Below are 22,025 nucleotides of genomic sequence, written 5' to 3'. Positions count from 1 at the left end.
AGGAAATTCACGTAGAACATAACATGAGCCGTTGCATACATAAGTTTATTTTTTTTAAACGTTACCCACTTTTTGAGATCCATTAAATATTTTCTGTAAAATATACATACATTTTATATACATATACACGATGTGCTTTGTTACGTTTTACCAAAAGGTGGAACATTAAAAAAACTTGGCAAAGAAGCACACATTGAAACATTATTCATGCTTAATCGGCAAGTGACCGAAAAGTTCCGCTAAGAAATCAAATTGCTCGTTCATTCATCCAATTTTAGCAGGCCAATGTGTGCCATTGCCCGAAATGCTGGGTGTTATATCCTTCTACGGCAGTGTCAATGATGAACGTGTTGCATTAACAAAAACAGAAAGCTGAAAAATTACAGGATTTCAATGGGAGCTTGTGGCAAGCCACAAATGGCTGAATTTCCCAAATCATGGTATTAACTCCCCAGAAAACCCACATATGACATCAATGTAGCATTATAAAGGAGTTAAATGTCAGTAATTCACAGTTAATATTTGAAATTGACTTAAAATTACTTTTATACTACTACGTCGTTTGGTGTGCATTGGCTTTCCTGCGGCCTTCACGTCTGCTTCTGCTTTTTCTTCTCGAGCTTTTCTTGTATTCTGGATGCGAGCCTTTCCTTTTTGCGTTTCTTTTTGATCTTCAGCAGCTCTGCCTTCCTCTTCACCTCAATGTCGGGATCCTGAAGTTGACAAAAAATTCATCTCTATCAGAGTTCATCAACAAAAAACTTTGGAAAATGTACGTTTAAAAATTGAAAGCATCCCCACCTCCCCTGCATAAGCCATGGGGCAAGCAGCTTGTTCCAAGTCAGTTGTGGAAATTCCACCGTCCCTTGGCAGAGGCTATTCACCGAAAAGGATGCGCATTGTAGATTTCCCACGAAGTGGTAATTGTTGTAGAGTCCAGAAGGGATGAGAAGTTGAGTTGTTCCCCAATTGAGATTTCAACTTGAAACCTCACTGCAAGTCTAGTGCTATAATCACAGCAGTACCCAGCGAGATATACGAGACATGTGCATACGTTCATTGCCCCTGTGGAGGTGGGACACAAGGTCTTCCATCATAAGAAAACATCAGATCAAGTAACCTCCGTACTACCCTGTGTAGTGTACATCAATCTCAAATGATAAATGGGCCAACATTTGCCATTACAACTCATTGTATCAACAAAAAAGCTACACCTTGATACATTAATTGCAGTAAATTTAGTATCACCGGGCATGAAAACACAACTTGTAAACGATGACCACGTATGTAGACTTACCTTCCCTTCCAGTATCATCTGCTTCCGCTTATTAGTCTCCTTTCGCTCATCAAAGTCCTCCTCCTCCAGTTTCTGAAACGTGCAGATCGATCACAACGAGCGTTACGTAACCCGTGTCATCACTGCAGTCAGGTGGGATTGGCGTGCCGAGCAAATGCAGTCTAAAGATCAACACCTCGGCTTCAAACATCATAAACTTGCACTTCATCTCAGCTGGTATTTAAATAACCAAGTCCACTGCATTCACCAACATTTAGCTGCAAGTACTGTGGAATGTACCCTAAACACAGGTTAGGGTTGATAACACGCAGAGGTATAGTCACACAGCGGAATGAAGCAAACACAATAAATTAGACTTGTCTGCTTCCCACATCTGTCCCTTTACACAAAAAATATATCAAGTATTTTCTATGCATCCCATCAGCCACCATGGCCTTCTGGGGGGAGTGCATAATTGCAGCAGAATTGGTGTAAGACAAGGAAACTCTGGAGTGGGTTTAAAAAAAAATCAGTGTCTCATCAGCATTAAGGCTTGCTTGAACAAATGCTAGATAACTGCCAGATTGTTTATTGGCACGAACCCTCTTTGATAGATATGGGTCCTATCTCGACACAAAATGATATTAAACACAACACAAATTCATGATCAGCATCGTTGTGGAAAACAAGACTATGAAAAGATTATGTCATTGTGACTAATGTTGTGTGTAGAAAAACTAGAATTTTATGTGCAGAGGGACAAATATGGGGAGGAATTGTTTGCTTGTTCATTTGTGTTGGTTATATAAAAAAAAATACGTTAGGAATAATTAAAAGAGTATTTTACGAGTTCGACAAATCCAAGCGAATCCACATTACATCCGTGCTATTCTCCACAACGAACGTTTAACCCATTTCCTCTTTCCTCGCCGCCACGGATTGTCTCGTCAACAATTCTTTAAAAAGGCGTCGAGCTCCGAGAAGCCGAGAATGCGAGGGGGACTTACGATCTCGCACTCGCGACGCTTCACGTTGACTTGCGTCAGAATCTTGAGCACTTCCTTCTCTTCCGTTACAAACTCCTTCAGCTTCGTATCTAGGGGACAAGGCAAACCACGGGGGGGGGGGGGGGGGGATGTGAAACCCATCCACTTCCCCACACACCTCTCCTTGGGAAAGTGTCACAAATGGTGAGACATGTAGAACTTCGTTCACAGTTTATGTAGCCGATTGTGCGAATAGGAGGTGCGGAGACATACAATTATTCTCCATGTCTTCAGATTCATTGAGCTTTTCCAAAAACAAAGTACATTATTATTACTACTTAATGTGTACGCATAGTGTCAACTTTTTTGTAGGGCTCATGAAGTCATGTATATCTCAAGTACAAATGTCTTTCTAGCTGCTTAAAGGTATTGTTGCCGGAAGGATATATATAATATGGCAGGTACAAAGACAAGCATTCCAGAATTAATTTTAATCCTTTCATGCTCAGGATGCATGGATCAAAATTGTACATGCAATATTTGATTACGTACCATTGATGTAAGTTACTTTAAAATGATAGGCTAATATTAAATTTAGGCTAACGGTGTGACGAGTTTGTAATGTAGAGTGGATCAATTGATGGTGAATTTTAACAGAGATGTTTGAAAGTGTGAATGCTCACGGATCGTCTCCTCGATGGCTTGCACCAGGTGGATGTCGTACTGGGTCACGATGGTGATAGCCACTCCATTGCGCCCTGTCAAGAGAGCAGAGAGTGATGGCATAATTCACGCAAACAACATTTACTGCTGCATGCTCACACGCTGCACCAAGTTAAATCACCGGTTAATTATGTAAAAAAAATATGCAAAAAATATGTTTCAAGTTCATTACTTGAGCACAAAAAGTTCCTGTGAATTAAAAAAAAGATTAACTTGATGAATGAGCAGGCGTTTCCAACATTGCGATCTGAATCATGGTTTTAATGTCTCCACAGGCCAATTAAGCCATTCATAAATCTATATTCATGATCATAATTACCCAACCCAGCAGTGCCACTGCTTTAAAATATGAAATTCCTGTGGCAGGAGAAACGTGAATGTAAATTATGTTGCGAGCGGCTGTGCAGTCGTTCGTCCACTGCGCTACAAAACCTAGCAGCCCGAATTTGATTCCGAGCTACGGAATACATCGGTGGCGAGGAGCAACACCTCATCTGGTCCCCCCATTCACCATCCTGCACTGACATGCCTAGTGAGGTATGATCAAAGACAAAGATCCCCCATGTAGCCTTAAAAGACTTTTGGGGCAAGTGCTGTTATAAGCGAGCACCTATGAAGGCCGGCACAGCACATGAGGGGGTGGGAGTAGCCAGCATCACGCCCGGCCACTTTTGTCTCCCCAACGGCGATGGTTACACACCGCGCCAGGTACGCATTAGCGGCCGAGTCGACCTAGGGGAGGCCCAGGACCGGTTCAGATAATCGTCACTGGTGTTGGCCATGAGCGGGAATCCACCTCGGGTCGCCGGGTTCGTAGCACGGCGCGCTAACCGCTGCATCACTGCTCCCCATGATATTGTCAAGCAAGCCCCATGACAGACGAGGGAAGGTCTTCAATCAGCAGTGGATTGACAAAGAGCTGCAAATTATTACCACTCGATTAATTTCTTTTTGGGACTTGGTGCAACCGTAATGTCGGTTAGGCTGGTACAGCCAATTAAGTTTGTACAATTGTAAAAACTGATACGGCGAGATCTGTGCTTTACCCACCTGCACGTGCTGTGCGCCCTACGCGGTGGATGTAGGTCTTGGGCAGCGATGGTGTGTTATGGTTCAGCACCACTTGTACCGTCGGGATGTCCAGACCCCTGGCCCAAAAGGAACGCATGAGCAAAAACAGTGGACTGAATTTCATACGTGAATCTGACAAAAAATTGGGATTAATGCAATGATATACATTTTCAAGACTGATGACCAGCGAGTGCTTATCGATTAGCAGCTATTGACACATTATACTCTTTGGTTCTTTCGGTAAAGTCATGTAGGTATAAAATAAAATAAATCACGACGTTTCGGGCGCAACACAAGCACCAGAAACGTCGTGATTTATATTATTTTTCTACCTACGTGACTTTACCGAAAGAACCAAAGAGTATGGATTCCTGCAGTCACGAAAGCTTCAAATCAATATTGACACATTATCTAAATGCATAAGCGCATTCAAATTTATAAAAGTATAAGCAGAATAATGAAACCAGCTTTTTAATGTCATGTGTCTGTGAACTTCCCGGACAATTGGGACATTACAATTCATCTTCTTGGTTCTTTCGGTAAAGTCACGTAGAAGGGAAGTAATAAGTAATAAAATAATAAAAATAAAACATAATAATGTTTTATTTTTATTTTTATTATTTTATTACTTCCCTTCTACGTGACTTTACCGAATGAACCAAGAAGATGAATCCCTGCAGTCACGAAAGCTTTAAATCGAAATTACAATTCATGTGATATCGGAAAAGTTCAGCTTACCTTGAAGCCACATCTGTTGCAATGAGGATCTTGAACACGCTGGATTTGAATTTGGAAAGCGACGCAAATCGCTCAGTCTGAAAAAAATAAATTGCCGCTTAATTGAATTCGTAAATTAAATAGAATATTTTCTGGCAGCTGCAATTTGGTTACAGAGATTAGAATTACCTGTCTCATCATGGAGTGCAGTGCCACACTTGGGAAGTTGAAGTGACGCAGCATCATATTGAGAACCTGGCAATTCCTGGAAGCAAGCAGAGAATAATTAACATACAATGACAACAAAAATCAACTGGGTTTGTGTACTAATGACTCACAATGCCATGAGCTGGGCAAGGCCACACAGATTTAAACATCGCTTGGGTGAGGCACTCACTTGCAGGTGTTCGTGAAAACAATGATGGACCAGTCGTCGTGAGCGTCCTGTATCTTCTGGATGATGTGCACCAGGTAAGCGTCCTTCACCTTGTCTGCCACCAGGATGTACCGCTGGTCCAGCTCCTCCACTGTCCGTACCCTTTTGTGAAATCGAAAACATTGCATCAAACGCTGACAACTACTAAAGTCTGCCACATGCAAAACATGATATCTAAAGGTATATCAAGCCATGGCATTGCTATCAAGTAATTTACCAAATTCAGTATATTTGAGAGAAATATGTAAGTTAAAACAAGGCAAAAATTAAAGGTACTGGACATTTATCAGAAGCACAGCAATGACAGCTCACAGCAACGACTGATACTGAGAGTGATGAGTCTTGAAGGCACTCACGGCTCCTTGGACTCCCAAAAGAAGGGGTTGGTGAGCGCAAGGTTGCGTAGCTCCTGCAGCGTGTCGGTGAGCGTGGCGCTGAACAGCAGCGTCTGCCGCTTGGCTGGCAGGGCCTGCAGGATCACCTGGAGGTCCTTCGTGAAGTCAGTGGCACCCTGCTCCAGCAGACGGTCAGCCTCGTCCATGACCTACGGAAAGCGAAACACCGTGACGGCTTGGCAGCAAAGCAGCAAGCAACAACTCACTTCCCAAATAGAATTCACCAATGTCTTAAATTATACTTTCATTATTGATTTTACATGTGTTCACCTATTCTTAGATATATTTAGGTTCAGTTCACTTGGCATAAAACATTAGATATTGCTGGTAGCATCAATAATTTGCTGATAAAGTAGCAGAAAGATATGATAGTAGCTTAGGATATGTCTATAAAATGACAGTAAAATTCTGCCAATCTGCCATGAAAAGTATATGACCAATTCACAAATATATTAAACATTAAAAAAATGATAGATGACCATGTTTTCATTCATCAGAAACAATTTTCATAGTGATTTTCTTAAAGTACCTAAAGTACTGATAAGATATATAGCAGTGCTAGGCTTACCAGGAATTGTATTTTCTTGAGGCTGAAAGTGTTGGAACTGCGGAGGTGATCAGCCAAGCGTCCTGGGGTAGCGATGACCACGTGAGGCTTCCGGGCCAATTCCTGGGCTTGCCGCACGGAGTCTGCAACACACACATACATGCCACCCATTCCAGTGTGAGTGTATTGGACCTGATCTTAATATCGGACCACATCACTTGAGGAGTGTTAAGAAATATAACTCTTAAGCTCATCATATTTGGGTTGACCTTATGATAGCAGCTATTCTGTAAAAGAATAATGTAGTGTTATGGTGAGCAATAACTTTTTAGCTAGTGTCTCTCAAGACATGCATTCACATTTTCTGGGTGCGAGCATTAATATGTATGACTGTAACTACAGTTCTGAGTTGACAACATGAAGTGAACTGTAAACAGAATCACTTTAATGCAAGTGATAAACTGCACTGATAATGTATGAGCCACCCACCCATGCCTCCAACAATGACTGAATCCTTGAGGCCCAATGGTTTTCCCATAACACGGAACTGCTCTGCGATCTGGTATGCCAACTCCCTGCAAAAGAACATCAATGTTAGGAGACGTTAAAAACATACAAAATTGCACTTGCATGGTAATATGACGACTTCAAATTGTCAAATAAATTGCCCTCATTTATTTGACAGCCACAATGTTGTAGAACAGTGCACACATTCAACACCACAATTATCACTATTACCAATTCACTTTTTGGCAGGAAAGTAAAAGTGTTCTCCATGATACAAGGTACCACGTTAGTCCATTAGGGTGTGCTACCTTCACAAGTTTTAAACACTTCGGGTTTGATTGTTCGATTTAATGCTAATAAATAGCTTGTCCTGTGCTTTTCATGACAATTATTTCCAGCAGCATTAACCAGACACTGCATTGTTTTTTTTGTACCTTTGTGGGTCTCATCGGTAGTCAGGATTGTTCAACAAACACCGCAGGGTTAACAGACGTTACGGGTAATCTTCTTTCCACAAAATCTGATTTAAGACACCGTCTTACCGGGTGGGTGCGAGCACCAAGCAGAAAATCCCATAAGGGTCCTCGGAGAGTTTCTGTAGAATAGGTAGCACGAACGCGGCCGTCTTCCCACTGCCCGTCTGGGCACACCCCATGCAGTCCTGGCCTGATGTTCATACACGTTACACACACACACACAGTATTTAACACATTATACACACACACACAGTATTTAACACATTATACACACACACAGTATTTAACACGTTACACACACACACAGTATTTAACACGTTATACACACACACAGTATTTAACACATTATACACACACACAGTATTTAACACGTTCCACACACACACACACAGTATTTAACACGTTATACACACACACAGTATTTAACACATTATACACACACACAGTATTTAACGTTAAATTTCGTTACCCAGCCAATGCAGTTCCGACCTGATGTTCATACACGTCACACACACACACACAGTATTTAACACGTTATACACTCACACACAAAGTATTTAACACGTTACACACTCACACACACAGTATTTAACACGTTATACACACACACAGTATTTAACACATTATACACACACACAGTATTTAACGTTAAATTTCGTTACCCAGCCAATGCAGTTCCGACCTGATGTCCATACACGTTACACACACACACAGTATTTAACGTTAAATTTCATTACCCAGCCAATACAGTTCTGACCTGATGTCCATACACGTTACACACACACACAGTATTTAACGTTAAATTTCGTTACCCAGCCAATACAGTTCTGACCCGATGTCCATACACGTTACACACACACAGTGTTTAACATTAGCTGGCGGGTTCAGTCAGGCAGGCACACGGCACGCGGGACCCGGCCGTCCAACTCAGGCAAACCGTAAAACGCCTGTCCCGCTAGGCCGCAGGCCTCGCTCTCTCGCTCACCTCTCAGTATTGGCGGGATGCAGTTCTCCTGCACCGGCGTGGGCTTCGATATGCCCATCTGCTTACACTGCTGCATGAGCCAGTCGTCCAGGCCCAAACGTTTGAAGAGGTTCGCCATGGGAGCCGCAATCCACGCAGCTCCACGGAGCTCCGAGAGGGACCGACGGCGGTAGAATGGCAGCGCCGGCACACCGGAAGAGGGGGAGGGGCGAGGTGCCCACGTGGGCCACCACGTGTTCCGGTACCCACAATGCTATTCGGCCGCTTGGCATGAGCGACTCCACGTGGTGGGGTGGGAGCGGTGGGATGGGAGGTGTGGGGAGGTGGGAGCGGTGGTGCAGCGGTTAGCACTACGATGCGCTACAAATCCCCGGGGAGCCGGGTTCGATTCCAGCTCACGGCCACTAACACCCAGTGACGATTATCTGAACCGGATCCTGGGCCTCCCCTAGGTAAACTCAGCCTCAAATGAGTAGCCGGTGTGGTGTGTACACATCGCTACTGGGGAGACAAATGCCACCCCACCACTCGTGTGCCGTGCCGGCTTTGATAGGTGCTCGCTTGCCCCAACAGTCTGTTAAAAAACAACTGAGGTCAGAGGAGCTCACAACAACCGCGGAGCCCCGGGTGGATAAATGCAGAAAGTCGGCACAGTAGGGGGTACCAGTCATCTCAGTCAACTGACCCGTGGCACCTGCTGGGTCTGTCCCGTGACTTCCTGTCAGTGAGCCTTTAACACTTCACGTGGCCTCAAAGTGCACCTAGCCTGGCACAGGCGCCGTCAGTGGCGGATCTTGGAGTGCAGACCACGTGTGCAGCTTGAGTTGCATTTGAACCGGCTCAGACAATGCGGTGTAATACACAACTACTCTTTGGTTATTTCGGTAAAGTCACGGAGAAAGAAAATAAATAAATTACTGCAACAATCGTGAATTGTTGGGCAGTCATTTTAGGCAGTAGTCTTTACGTCTTAGTGAGACTTGAGGTCAAATTTTTTTATCGGATGAGAGCTCATCGAGACCGGGGAAGAAAACGATTGCAGAAAAAAACCACGTTTTATACGAACACTGGAACACATCTTCATCAAGGGCTATCAACTAGCGGTGGGAAAGCCACATGGCCGAAACCATTCCTTAGGAAGGCGGCTTAAAAATATTAAATCACGAATGTTCGTGTAAAATACAACCACCGTATTCTCAAGATAATAAAACGCTTATGAAAGTACAACGCTCTCCAACTCGATCACACGCCTACTAGATTATTACTACTATAACCTGGTTTCACCAGCCCACAGGGGATTATTGTGTCCGTCCGTCGTGCATCCAAAAATGGGAGGGGTGGGGCTGGGTGGAGAGGAGAGGGTGGGGAGGGAGGGGCTGGGTGGGGAGGGTGGGGAGAGGCTGGTCACCCCGTGGTGCCCTTATAAAACTCAACGTTTAACCTACTCACGCCGGCTTGTCCCCGCCCTCACAGTCGGGCATATTTGCGGAATACACCACGCCGCCGTTGACCCTGCAGGCCATTGACCGAGCAACCCAACGTTCCTACCAGCTCCCTCCGCAGGAATGTGTTAAGCCAATAATGTGTGTCCCGCGCGTGACGTCACTCCACATGAAGCCCACCCCCCTCATTAATATTCATGAGCGGGTGGATTTTTACACTCCCGTAGAAGAAGGTCGAGCGGAAAGAAATATTTTTACCCAAATTCGCTTTTTATTTTTTACGTTTATTTATTGAAAGAGTGACGGTATTAAATAAATATACGCAGCACAATGTTACATCCGTACGTGACGTCATTGCAAAAGAGCCCCCCCCCTCCCCCGTCATTAATAATCATGAGCGGGTGAATCACACAAGAAAACGTAAATGTTCATCTTTAATATTTCAGCTTCCGTCCTAGGACGAGCAAACAAGCCAGTACGAATTATGTGGGCCAATTGGGAGAATACGGAATGAATGCATGCAATGCTTATCTGGCCACAAGGCTTTGTTATACAGCAATTTGCCTCCAGGTGGCTGTATTGCACAGCTACGAAGACTTGATCTGCAATGTCAACGTCACGTGGCTACAGTCTGGGCATACATTTACTTTGTGGTCACCCCATTACCAGAGCGCACTTGGACACGTCAGTAAAGGTCTCTGTTATGATGTCAGTCAGCTGGCAACGCTTGTTTATAGAGATATCTCCTGCCACGTTCAATCTGAGCGTGTAGGTCATTTCAGTGTACTTCAACGGCCCTGTGTCAAGTACTGTTTTACATCGAGACAATTTAAGACATATGCTGGTATTCACGAGAGGAGGAAGGCAGAATCCCTGGAGAACATCCAGGCATATGCAAGAAGAACATGAAAACTTTACACGTGTCTGTGACATAATGAAATTTAGTAAGAAGCATGTTTTCGTATATTTTAATGGAATTGCAGTATGCACCGGCCATGTGAAATATTGCATGTGAATGTGTTTAGATGACTTGGCAATGCTTATTATAATTGCATTATCTCAGCTGACAAAAGGAATGGCTACAGGCCAATAATGTATAGACATTGAAGAATGCCCAGCCATTGTAGGTCATCACTTAGTCTAGTTGTATTTGGCTACCAAACTCTGTTTTTTTTGTAAACAGGTAAGTTAGGAAGGACAGCTAACCTGAAATAGTCTATCTATAGCCACTACACTCATGTGGTTGGCAATTGTATTTTTCATTTAGTAATCATCATTGGCAATGGCATCTCTAAGAACAAGCAGAGAGGAGAAATGTACTCAATGGACCCTAACATCGATATCAAGTTGGACGAATATATTGTTGCATCTACATGCAACAATTCACAACGCTGTACAAAACTGGGACTTGGGCATCCTGGAAAAAAAGGTGGATTTTTTTTTTATAAAGTGAAAGAGACAGCCATAGGCAGGGCCAGATCATGGTCCCGTGAGGCCATTGGGCACATGTCTTTTGGATGCCCCCCCCACCCCACTTTCCTATATTGGTGTCTTTCTTGCCTTCCTCCTCGCAAAATCATCCACTAGATCGTCAAAATCTAGCTGTCTGACAAGGTCTGACTCTATTGACATAAGTGACAATGAGCTGAGACGTGTTTGGCACATGCTACTCTGCAGCTCACTTTTTATTCTGCCTAAAAGGGGAAATGTCCACTCACCCTGGCAGTTTGTCACTGGCAAAGTTAGACAAATCTGAAGTGCCACGGAAACATTGGGGAACACTGACTGCAGATTGAGTGCCTGCAAGGTTTCAAGCAATTTAGTTGGGCACTTCTCACCCTCAGAGTCAGACATGAAAGACTTTAATTGTATGAGTTCGTTGGCAAAATTAATGTCCAGGTCTGATGGATATGCAGTGGAGAGTGAATTTACCTTTTCCACTATGACATCACTGTTAGACACCTGATCTGACAAAAACAGAACTCCAAAGAGACTGGTGAAACGCTTGTAAGCGTCCAAGCGATGTTCAAGGCATGCCACTAGCTTTTCAATTATCACATAAAATGTTTCTATTTTGAACTTCTCCCTCCCCTCAAGTGTCACACCTGGCTCTGAGCTCTCATCTGCAAATGTTTTCCGTTTCCTCTTTCGCTGAAGTTCGTGCTTATATGACTGAGAGACACCTGTCACATTGAAGGCTGCCCTTTCAAAAGCCTCAAACTGGTCTCGCTGTCCCGCCACAAAATCTCTCAACGAAGACAAAAGCTGTGCTGCTACAGAGATGTCAATGTCACTTTTCTGTAGGTGCATGCTTGTAGCGTGGAACCGGTCAAGTACGACGTCCCAGAAATGTGCCATGAACACCATCTCTAAGGTGTCCTATTTAGCACATAGTCCAGCGGCCTCAATTCGAGTATCTCTTTTCTCATTATCATCATTGCACAAACCACCGAAGGCCTCTCTAGTGTGGGTGTAATTTCTCCGCAGTGCATTGGCTGACTCTGCCCGAGCACTTCACCGAGTACTGGACAACGATTTTAATGCCAGTCTGACATCTGTCTTCCGAAAGACTTTCCTCCATCTGTGTGTGGATGAAGAGCAAAATGTGTACAGTGACTGCAACATATAAAACAAAACTCGTCATCCTCTGGACCACTGCCGTCTAAGGTGTTAACACCAACTAAATTAAGAAAATGCGCTGCGCAAGGCACATACTCTGTCAGACGTTTTTTTTTGTTTCAGGGGGGCCTGTAGCCCATTGTATTTTTCTGACATGTTGCTTGCATTGTCATATGACGGACCTCTACAGTTTGAGAGGTTCAACCCAAGGCCCTCCACCATCAAAGTCACACAGTCTGCTAAACTTTTACCAGTGTGGCTCTCAATTTGTTCAAAGTCCAGAAATCGCTCCACTACATTCCTGCTGCTGTTAACAAACCGGAATATGAACGTCAGTTGGTCCACATGTGACAGGTCTGGGGTGGAGTCAACCATTTTTAAAAAAATATTTGGCATTCCGAATCTCATCTGCTATTGTTTGGCAAGTTTTCTGACCCATTAGCTCAATGAGTTCTTCACATATTGTCGATGACAAATCGGACACTGTGCCTCTTCCTTTTCCGCCCAACTTTTTAATATGTTCAGCAAAGAATGGGTCAAATTGTGATAGCAATTATTGGATGCCAAGGAAATTATCGTGATGGGTTGACCCAAACCGTTCATCGTCTCCCCTAAACGCAAGTCCTCTTTCACCCAAGAACATGATCACTGCTACAACTCTTTTCAAAATGTCCCTCCAGTATTTACGTTCCACGTCAAGTTGCTGTATGAGATATGCATCTATAGCAACGCCCTTTGTCTGCTGGTGCAAAGCAAGCATGCATGATCTGTGTTCTGCACTCTTTTCGTGTTCCCCTATTCTTTCAGAGTGCTTCTAGTCACTAAACCTCTGACTAAAGCCACCGAGCTTGCTGGAGAACAGTTTGCATGCAAAACAGTACACACAACCTGTTGAGGGTGAGTCCAGTAGCCACTGTCTAGAAACCTGTCCATTTGGCAATATACAGTTCAGAAGTTCACGTTGAAACTTCGAGTCTTTCCACCAAGCGCTCTATCTCGGACTGAAGCTGGGTATTTTTCACTGCGGTTTCGGAAAGGGACTTTCAATAAGCCCTGAATTAACAATGTCACTGAAAGTGCTTTGCAATAATGCAGGGTCAGTGACGTCATAGCACCAGGAATGGCTTGGTTGCTGATTTTATTCTTGTGAACTACCCAACTGCTCCTGAGGTGGAAATTATGGTTCTTGTATACCATTAGCTGTTGAGGTTTCGCCTTCAAAGGATGGCTCTGGGGGAGTGACAACATTACTGGAAACTGAATTACTGCGAGTTCCTTCCTCACAGCTGACAATAGTGCTGCTGTCATCATTATTACTATCAAAGGGTTTTTGAAAGAAGTTGGCAATGAGTGGAACACTTTGTAGAAAAACTGCCTCTCTTGCCTCCTTTTTTTTGGCTTTCCTTTTGGAAGCACCACTATTCCAACGTTTGTGGTCCATATTTCAGAACGAGTATGCTATTTATATGAATATATTTATAGCATATCTCAATAGTGATTAAATAAGAATTTAATTAATATATTTAATATATCAAATACCGTTGTTGGAAAATATAATCAAGTGGTAGTATTTTATAGTCTACTTGTACCTACAGCCAGCTTTGAATAGATAAAAGAAGAAAATAGAAAAGCACGTACAATTAAATAACCCTAAACCTTTAAAAAGGCTGTTAGAAAATATCCCGTAGGAGGGATTGTTGAAATAGCATTTAAAAGGCTGTTGCTTTAGAAAAAGATGAAAAAAGTCTCTGAATATATTACTATGGCATACCAAGCAAGAAAACAGGCATCTGTCTGTGGCTTTTTTTTTACCAAGAAATGTCTTATATACCTGCCTGACACAGAGAGAATTATGTTGCATTAAATAAAAAACGTAACTTTTTGTTCATTGGCTGAACAACCAACAAAAGTTTCTGATAAGTCAGTGAAGTGACTTGGTGGAGACTATGCACAAAGGCCACGCCCCATCAATCGGGAGGGGAAAAAAATACTTCGTAAGAGCTGTCGACAATTTACATTTCAACGTTAGCATTATCTACTTCAGTGGATCTAGAAACAGACGGTATACGGAAAAATAGTAATGGGGTTTTCCTTAATCTTTAAGTATAGATTGGGTCTCATATTCGTTAGTGTATGAAAGTAAATATAGCTTTTGGCATATTTATTTTAATGTTTCACAAAACCGCGGTATATTTTTAATAATTGATTTGTCAATGGCTAACTAAGCTCTCAACAAACGACGAGCCCTTGGTCTCACTAGCTGGCTTTTTAGTGCAGATAATTTGGTTGTAAGGGCAGCTAGATGGCAAAAATGGCAGCTAGCTAACTAATTTCTGTTAACAAGCTGAATCATATGGGCAGCTAGCTAGGGAAAACGGGCAGCTAGCTAAAATAAAGAGATAGCTAGTTACGGTAAGTCAAATAACTTGCCATAATATGATGTCCTTCAAACTGCCCTGTTATGCAGAATGAACTGACTTGTTGGTGAAATTATATCACGTCACAGCGTATTGTAGCGTGCCAACCGGTGGCTCAGTTCTACAGAAGCACTGTACTCTCCGAGAGGCTCTCGTTTTAAGCATGCACTGCATGTACCAAGGGGCCCCCAGGTGTCACGCTCGATGTATGCACCGAAGGGCCTGGAGGCCCTAGTGGTCAACTCACGTTGTAAGCACCGCGGGGTCTGGGGGGCAGTAGTGGTCAGCTCACGTTTCAAACACCGAGGGGCCTCACATTGTAAGCGCTGCGGGGCCCGGGGGCCCAAGTGGTCAGCTTACGTTTTAAACACCAATGGGTCTGGGGGCCCTCACATTGTAAACACTGAGAGGTCTGGGGGCCCTAGTGGTTAGCTCACGCTATAACCACCCAGGGGCCGAGTGGTCAGCTTGCGCTGTGCGCACTGAGGGCCCTGGCATTCAACTTCCTTTAGAAGTCTTGGGCCACGTACAGCACGCGGCCTGAGGCTTGGAGGCCCCCTGGCAGTCCGAGGCCCAGGGGCACTGGCCCCACTGGCTCAGTCCATAATCCAGCCTTGGCCATAGGCAGAGGAGAAGATGCAGGTCTTGAACCGAGAGTCCAACAACAGGGACGGATGGGGCAGAGAGCCAGTCCACAGCAGCAGCAGATGTAAATGCAATGCATGGATTGGCCATGAATGTGATTGGTGCGGTTTTAAAATTGACAAATTGGTCTTTTACTCGGCATTCAGCACTGGATTGCAAAACGCTGAAATACACTGATAAAAAGCGGGTCGATGGAGCTTTGTTTTGGTGCTTAGCGACCACTAAATGTAATCCTTATATGCTACATATTTCTGTAGTGGTGGAGGTTCGTGGATAATTGAAACAAGATGTTTTCGCTTGATTGCCTGCAAGGGTTTGGAAGCTGAATTTATGTTGAAACAGTGCTTTTATGTGAAATATATTGCAGAACAATTACAGCGTAGCACTGCATTGCAATTCAAATTGTCATCAACTTGTGGATGTTTCCATGGTGTATTCGTAAGCCACACTGGGCTTGCATTCCAGAGGTCCTCGGTTCGAGAGGCTATGGCACTGCATACAATTGGAACGTTTCCTAAATTCTCCCCACCTCTGTGTGCCAAGCAGTTTATAAATTGGTACGCCACAATCAACCGGCAGGTCGCGTGTGGGTACTCCCACTTCTTTCAAAACCACTGGCCAGCAAAGGCTGCACATTCATCTTACAAATAGACAACTCGTGTCACGATACTGTTCTAGGATATCGATTTAAAGCTTTCGTGACTGCAGGGATTCATATTCTTGGTTCTTTCGGTAAAGTCACGTAGAAGGGAAATACTAAAGTAATTCAAATAAACCCTACTAAATATAACGTTTTTTTTAAATCATAATTAAATAATAAAAATACAACATTATAAATATAATGTTTTTATTATTATTATTGTATTATTTTCCTTCTACGTGACTTTACCGAAAGAACCAAGAATATGTTCTAGGATTGCCCATTTGGATGCTAACCTATGATTTTTCATTTGGTAATCAATGGTAGTATGTTTTGACGCTAGTACCGTGACAGATCATCGAAGTGCGAATGCATTTCATTAAATACTGTACACCTCTCACGCAAAAAGTAACATTTGAGAAATGTTACGCGTAATCTGATTTATATTATGCGAAGAGGTTTGAATAGCTTTTGCTGGGTACATATTTACTTAAAATTGTTTTGCCTATTCGTCACACATTGACGAATAAATAACTCCGGTACTGCATATTATTATTATTATGTGTGAGCAGTGTGGAATGATCGTGGTTATAATTTATATATACAGTCCCCTTTTTCATGTGAAGGCGCCTGTTGTCATTGGCACTCTTGCATGTTTTGGAAAGATGTTTTGCCAAAGGTTATTTCACTGTGACATATATACATATATATATATATTTAACTATGTGTACCCTTAGTGCTTACGTGGCACGGACCGCCCTTTAAATTAATGCGAGCCCAGGCGTGGTTGCGATTTGGCCAAATGTCAACTCATTCTTCTCCTCATCAGGCGTGACCCATTGACTTCAACCTCAGGTAATAACGACGGTACAGGAGTGATAATTGGTTTTTTACCCTTCTATCTGGCAACAAAACCGACACCTTTTTTTACAAGGAGTCATGTTTGCATAGACCACAATACCTGCAGCCATAATGCAAAAAAACATAACTCTGTTAATATATGCACTGTCCTTGAAGTTCATTGGTCCACACCCGAGACAGCTTTCCTTAGAGCCTAGTCTCACATGGGTTGGACCAGATGACGCCAAAAGGCGCACAACTCAAAGACAATGCACCATCAGAGTATGAGAGCTCGGGGTAAGCATTTACACCATTGGAACCTCATTTGCCAGTAAAAAAAATATGATAATTGGTTTTTTACCCTTTTATCTGGTACAGGAGTGTTTACCGATGGGGCCTATGCACACATGCTGGTGGAAGGGCTGCTTCCGCCCCACTTGGAGAATTGTCCTTCTTGGCAAGGGGCGATGGAAAATTGAATAGCCAGCGACGTACCTCGCGAAAATGGTCCATCCTCCAACGCCCCCTTCTCGGTGGCCTTTGTTTATCTCCGCTGATAACGCTTCCGGCAAGAGCAGAGTTTCTCGCCTGAAGCCGATGCAACCTCGCGGTACAGCGGTCGTCATGGCCAAACCAATCGGGTGCAGTGGATTCATTTGCGTGTGAATCGTGGTAGTGGTGAAAAGGGTGGACTGTTGGGGTTGTGATGCGGAGTTAAGAAGCACTGCAGGAGGAAAACATCAGCAACAGGGCTGTGGTAAAAGCCGTACAGGGGTATAGAGTCGGTGGGTGTATGCTCACCTCTATTTAGTGTAATTATTTGGCGTGCGTCAAATTCTTCGGGCTGTTTGTGGACATTTAAAGTTAATTCCATAAGCGTGTCTCGAACGGCGGTGACATGCCAGGTACGGATCATCCTTTTTATGAAGTGACAAAACAAAACCGCGATGCGTGCTAAACAAAAAACAAAGAGTCAACAAATATAACATATTGTTGTATCGCATCACGACCCCGAATTCTGACGATTCGACAACTTGGCTGCACACGTCCGCTCTGCCACGTGTCTAGCCAGGCCGTCGTTCACAGGCTGCTCCTTTGTGCCTCGTGTGCCAAGTCAACCCGTGGCTGTAAAATGTTGCAACAGTGAATGTAAGTGGTGCTTTTGATCCGCATTTTACTGGTTCACTGCTCCCCCATTAGCAGCTCGGTCACATTCACCCACGAATACAAGCAAGGCATTGCTCATTCATCTTACTCAACCTGTTACTATTTTACTGGGTGGAGGGGGGATTATCAGCTTTTGACACGATCCCGAACCGGTAACCAGTTACAGTTGCAGGTCACGAAAGTAATTTCACGACCAGCAGTTTACGTTCAAAGGTATTCATCGCGATCATCGGCTATTATCAATCCACTGTTGGATGATGGTCTCCTGAAGCCATCGGAATTTCTCAGTCTTGCGACGCAAGCCCATCGAGCTCAACATCAGCTGATATCATCGCCCCAACGCGTTCAGTTGACTGCACCCAATTTTGAGTGAAGTTGCCACTTTCGAAACTGACACTTTCAAAACGTGCACGGCCGTGTTGCAAGCACTAGTTGGTATCATTCGAGGCCTTATTTTGTGAATGGATCGTGTGTCGTCCAATATCCAGCGAACAGTGTGAATCTTGGCCCTGGCTGCAAGTGTAACGCATAATGTAGTCGTTGTGGTAATCATAACAACAACAACATCGCTGAAATACATGTTTTAACATCAACTCAACCGGCTTCTACCTGGTGGGGTTTTTTTCTTCCTCCCTATTTAAAACCTGTCACTGATTTACAACGAGGCCCCAATAAACGCGTGTGTAGTAGATTGCGGTAGTAGATTGCAGGTGCCGCTCTGACCTATGCAACGCTGTTAGGGCCTCGTTATGGTCGCTGGCGTCGTTCACGACACAAAACCTGCCCTGGGGCGCTCTGCCGGTGAAAGGCAGCGACATTAGGCTTGCCAAGTGGGGAGAGGTGCAGGTGTTCAGACAAAGGCAGTGTGGTGTGTGTGTGTACATTACAGTGTACAATGACCATGGGAGATAATCTGTATGCAGTGTCGTGTGTGTGTGCGTGCGTGCGGTAGTGTGGTGGTTAGCGCGACACTGCGCTACGAACCCAAAGACCCGAGCTCGATTGCCTCTCACGGCCACTAACACCGTTGACGGTTATCTGAACTCGGTCCTGGGGTTCCCCTAGGTCGACTCGGCCTCAAATGAGTACCTGGTGTGATGTTTAAACGTCGCCACTGGGGAGACAAAGGTGGTCGGGCGCCGTGCTGGCCACCCCACCTTGTGTGCCGTGCCGGCCTTCATAGGTGTTCGCGAACGACACTTGCCCCAACAGTCTGTCAAGGCTATACGGGGGTCTTTGTTGTTGTTTTAGCAGGGATCGCTGATCGTACTGGTGGACCTGACCGAGGACAGTTGAATTGAATGCCCATGGGGCCGTCCATAAATGACGTCACGCACATAGGAGGGGGGGGGGGTCAGACATTCGTGATGATGTGTGACGAGGGGGGGGGGGGTGAGAAATGTAACGTCACATCAACATGCGCAACTTTAAATAAATATAGACAACTCGTTCTACTTAATTAAATATACTTTTTGATAAATGTTTTCTCCTACAACAGCAGAGTGCAGCGGCACATTAAGTACGCACTACAATGGCAATAGTTTAAAGCGATTTGAAGCATGTTTTATTTTTGGGGGGGGCAGAGCTTTGTGAGGTTATATTTGAGGGGGGGGTCTGACTTTTTGTGACGCCGTGTGACGAGGGGGGGGGTCAAAAATCGTCCAAAATCGTCCAAAATCGCGTGACGTCATTTATGGGCGGCCCCCATGTTGCCCAAGTTTCATTCACCCTGGCATCTTACAATGCCCCTGGAAATTGAAGGAACAGCTGCCCGGTGCTGGTTTCATGACATGGGAAAGTTCCTCCGTTCAGCTGTTTCTGGTAAAACCTGTTGTGCGAAACGTTAAAGTTGTCGCGTGGCAATGCGATGAGTAATTGAAAAGTGGCTTTTATTTATCTATATATTCCTACTGGGTGTGTTCGGAGTCAGCCCTAAAAAGCTTACTGTGACCGCCGCAGTGTGTGAACGGAGTAGTGGGGAGACAAAGGTGGACGATGGTGGACGATGGTGGACGATGATGAACGTGGTGCTCGCCACACGACCAATTCGTGTGGCGTGCCGGCATTTGCCCCAAACAGTCTCGCACGACTAAATAATACTCTCTATCTGTGCGCGCGTGTGTGTGTGTCTGTGTGGTCACTGTGTAAATATTATTGTAAAAACATATTTGTCGCTGGTCACAACTCAAACATCCGTGCATAATTAAAAGTAATTCGCATTCAGATTACAATCTTTTATTTAAAAATATAAATACAGCTCCAGTGCCATTCCTCATTTGCTTGGGTTTATAAACGTGACGCGCGTAACGCGCCTCTGTGCGTCTCGTTTATTTAGGGGTTTGCTCACGACCTACTGGCAAGCGCTACACCAGTGACGAAGGGTCAACTGTGTCTGCGAAGTGGTCATCTGTGCGCATGGTCTCCCGTCACCCGACTCTCTGTGCCACGCCCGTTTCCTGCCGCACGAGGTAGTGGGGAAGGGGAGGGCTGTCAGGTGAGCTGGGATGGGTAAGTAGGTAGGTAAGCTTTGCTCGGCGCTCAGACAGGTGAGTGCCGAAGCGTGCAGACTGCGTCCTCTGAAGTCGCTCTCTCCACATTTTCGGTGGAAATTCATTCATCTATCTCTCGCTTTTTTTTCTGCTCGTTGATTATTATTTTTTTCTTCTTCTTACAAAAATTTGTGTCGCCAACAGTCCGGCCTGCGATGGCGCCTGCCTATTTATTTTGACTCTTCCCTCTGCCTCGCACCTGCCTCTTCCTCCCATCTCGCGTGTGCCCCTTGCGCCCAAGGCCGCCGCTGCTGCTGGTGGGGGGCGGGGGGTGCGACCACTTCTCTCGTAGCACATCCCCCGCCCCAGCGCCCCCCACACCCCACCCCGACTCAAACGCCGGGGACTCTCCAACGCCCCCGATCCTCCGCGGCGGATCGGATTCAATGTAAGGGGACCGAGAAGAGGCCCCCCTCCCTCCTCACCCCGCCACCTCCAACCTCCCCGTCGTGCCTGCGTGTGGACACGCAACGCAGTTGCACGTGGCCGCAGCTCTCGGCGGAGGCGGAACAGGCGCCACCCGCCGGCTGCCGTCGTCTTGCGCCATGGGGTGAGTCGGGACACCGCTGCCTGGCACCTGGGCTGCCGCGCGTTGTCGTGGCCGCGTTGCGCTTGCCTACATTGAGGACCCCTCGCCGAGTCAGTCATGCCACGTGTGGGTGGGTGGGTGGGAGGCGTGCGATGATTGCTCGGTTGATCACAGTGAAGAACATTTGCGGGTAACTTGTTTTTCGTTTTTTTTTTCAAACGTGGAATGAAATCACACCACGGCGGTGGCACACACAATGGCCACCGACTCTTCAACGTCCGCCGTGTTCAGCAGCGTTAGTCGGGGGGCACGGTCGATACACCCAACACCGCAGCATTAATCAGTGCGGCCGCCGGAATTCGAACCGCGAACTTCTGCCACAAGCTGCCACCCCTGGACCGTGTCACCGCCCTCGTGATAGCAATTTGTCGACGTAGTGCAGCGTGAGAGGGTAATTAGTCGTCGCAGTTAATACTAATCACGGGCGCTGCCGGAACGCATCACAGCACCTGGCGTCACCCAGGTTTATCGGGGCTGCGAGCTTAATGAGATGCTGGAGGTTGATAAGGCAGCGGGAAGACTGGGGGGTGGGGGGGTGAAATCCTGTTGTATTGAATTTGAATGTGATTGATGATTAAGCAACACGTGCGTCGTGAGCCGCTCTGACGTTACGCGCGTGCAGTGTTTACTTGTGTAGGTAGTATTGTTGTTCTTAGCAACAGCTGCAGACGGTGATGAAAATAAGGCATTTTCCTTGTACTTTTAGTAAAGACACATGGTGCTATGGTTAGTGTAAAAATAAGTGGTGATATGGTCAGTATAAGATGTGCAGCGGTCATTGTCAGTGCGCTCACTTCACAAACAAGAGGGTCGCGAGTTCCAATTGCAGTCAAGGAATTGACTGAGCCCATCACCTCTCCGGGATTGTTAAACAAATAAACATCAGATTCTTGAAATATTATTCTCCCTTTATACCTATAAGGGTGATTGAGGAGTCATTTCACGATTGAGGTCTGCTAATTTTGATCCAAAAGCTGGTCCCCCTTTGTTGATGTCCA

At 45.1% G+C, this 22,025-nt stretch overlaps 2 protein-coding genes across 2 annotated transcripts in view; one reads left to right on the top strand and one right to left on the bottom strand.

Moving 5' to 3' along the window:
- Positions 1-24: 24 nt before the first annotated feature.
- DDX49 (DEAD-box helicase 49) lies at positions 25-8,339 on the bottom strand. The gene is made up of 13 exons (XM_061553790.1): positions 8,120-8,339; positions 7,201-7,324; positions 6,641-6,726; positions 6,173-6,294; positions 5,566-5,753; positions 5,171-5,311; positions 4,963-5,038; positions 4,795-4,871; positions 4,036-4,133; positions 2,946-3,020; positions 2,284-2,372; positions 1,298-1,369; positions 25-713 (listed from the first exon to the last, which is right to left on the bottom strand). The coding sequence occupies exons 1-13, from the start codon at positions 8,235-8,237 to the stop codon at positions 591-593; spliced, it is 1,389 nt and encodes a 462-aa protein (XP_061409774.1). The 5' UTR covers positions 8,238-8,339; the 3' UTR covers positions 25-590.
- Positions 8,340-20,389: 12,050 nt separating this feature from the next.
- The window catches only part of LOC133343860 (homer protein homolog 1-like), a 34,141-nt gene continuing 32,505 nt past the window's right edge, over positions 20,390-22,025 (top strand). Inside the window, exon 1 of the mRNA XM_061553788.1 lies at positions 20,390-20,988. Within this exon, the coding sequence (XP_061409772.1) occupies positions 20,984-20,988 (5 nt within the window). The 5' untranslated portion in view covers positions 20,390-20,983. The remainder of the gene's footprint in view (positions 20,989-22,025) is intronic.

Source organism: Lethenteron reissneri, chromosome 18 (assembly GCF_015708825.2).
Source record: "Lethenteron reissneri isolate LAM-NWPU_2019-01 chromosome 18, ASM1570882v1, whole genome shotgun sequence".
Taxonomy (NCBI): Eukaryota; Metazoa; Chordata; class Hyperoartia; order Petromyzontiformes; family Petromyzontidae; genus Lethenteron; species Lethenteron reissneri.
This window is presented reverse-complemented; position numbering and strand designations above follow the sequence as displayed.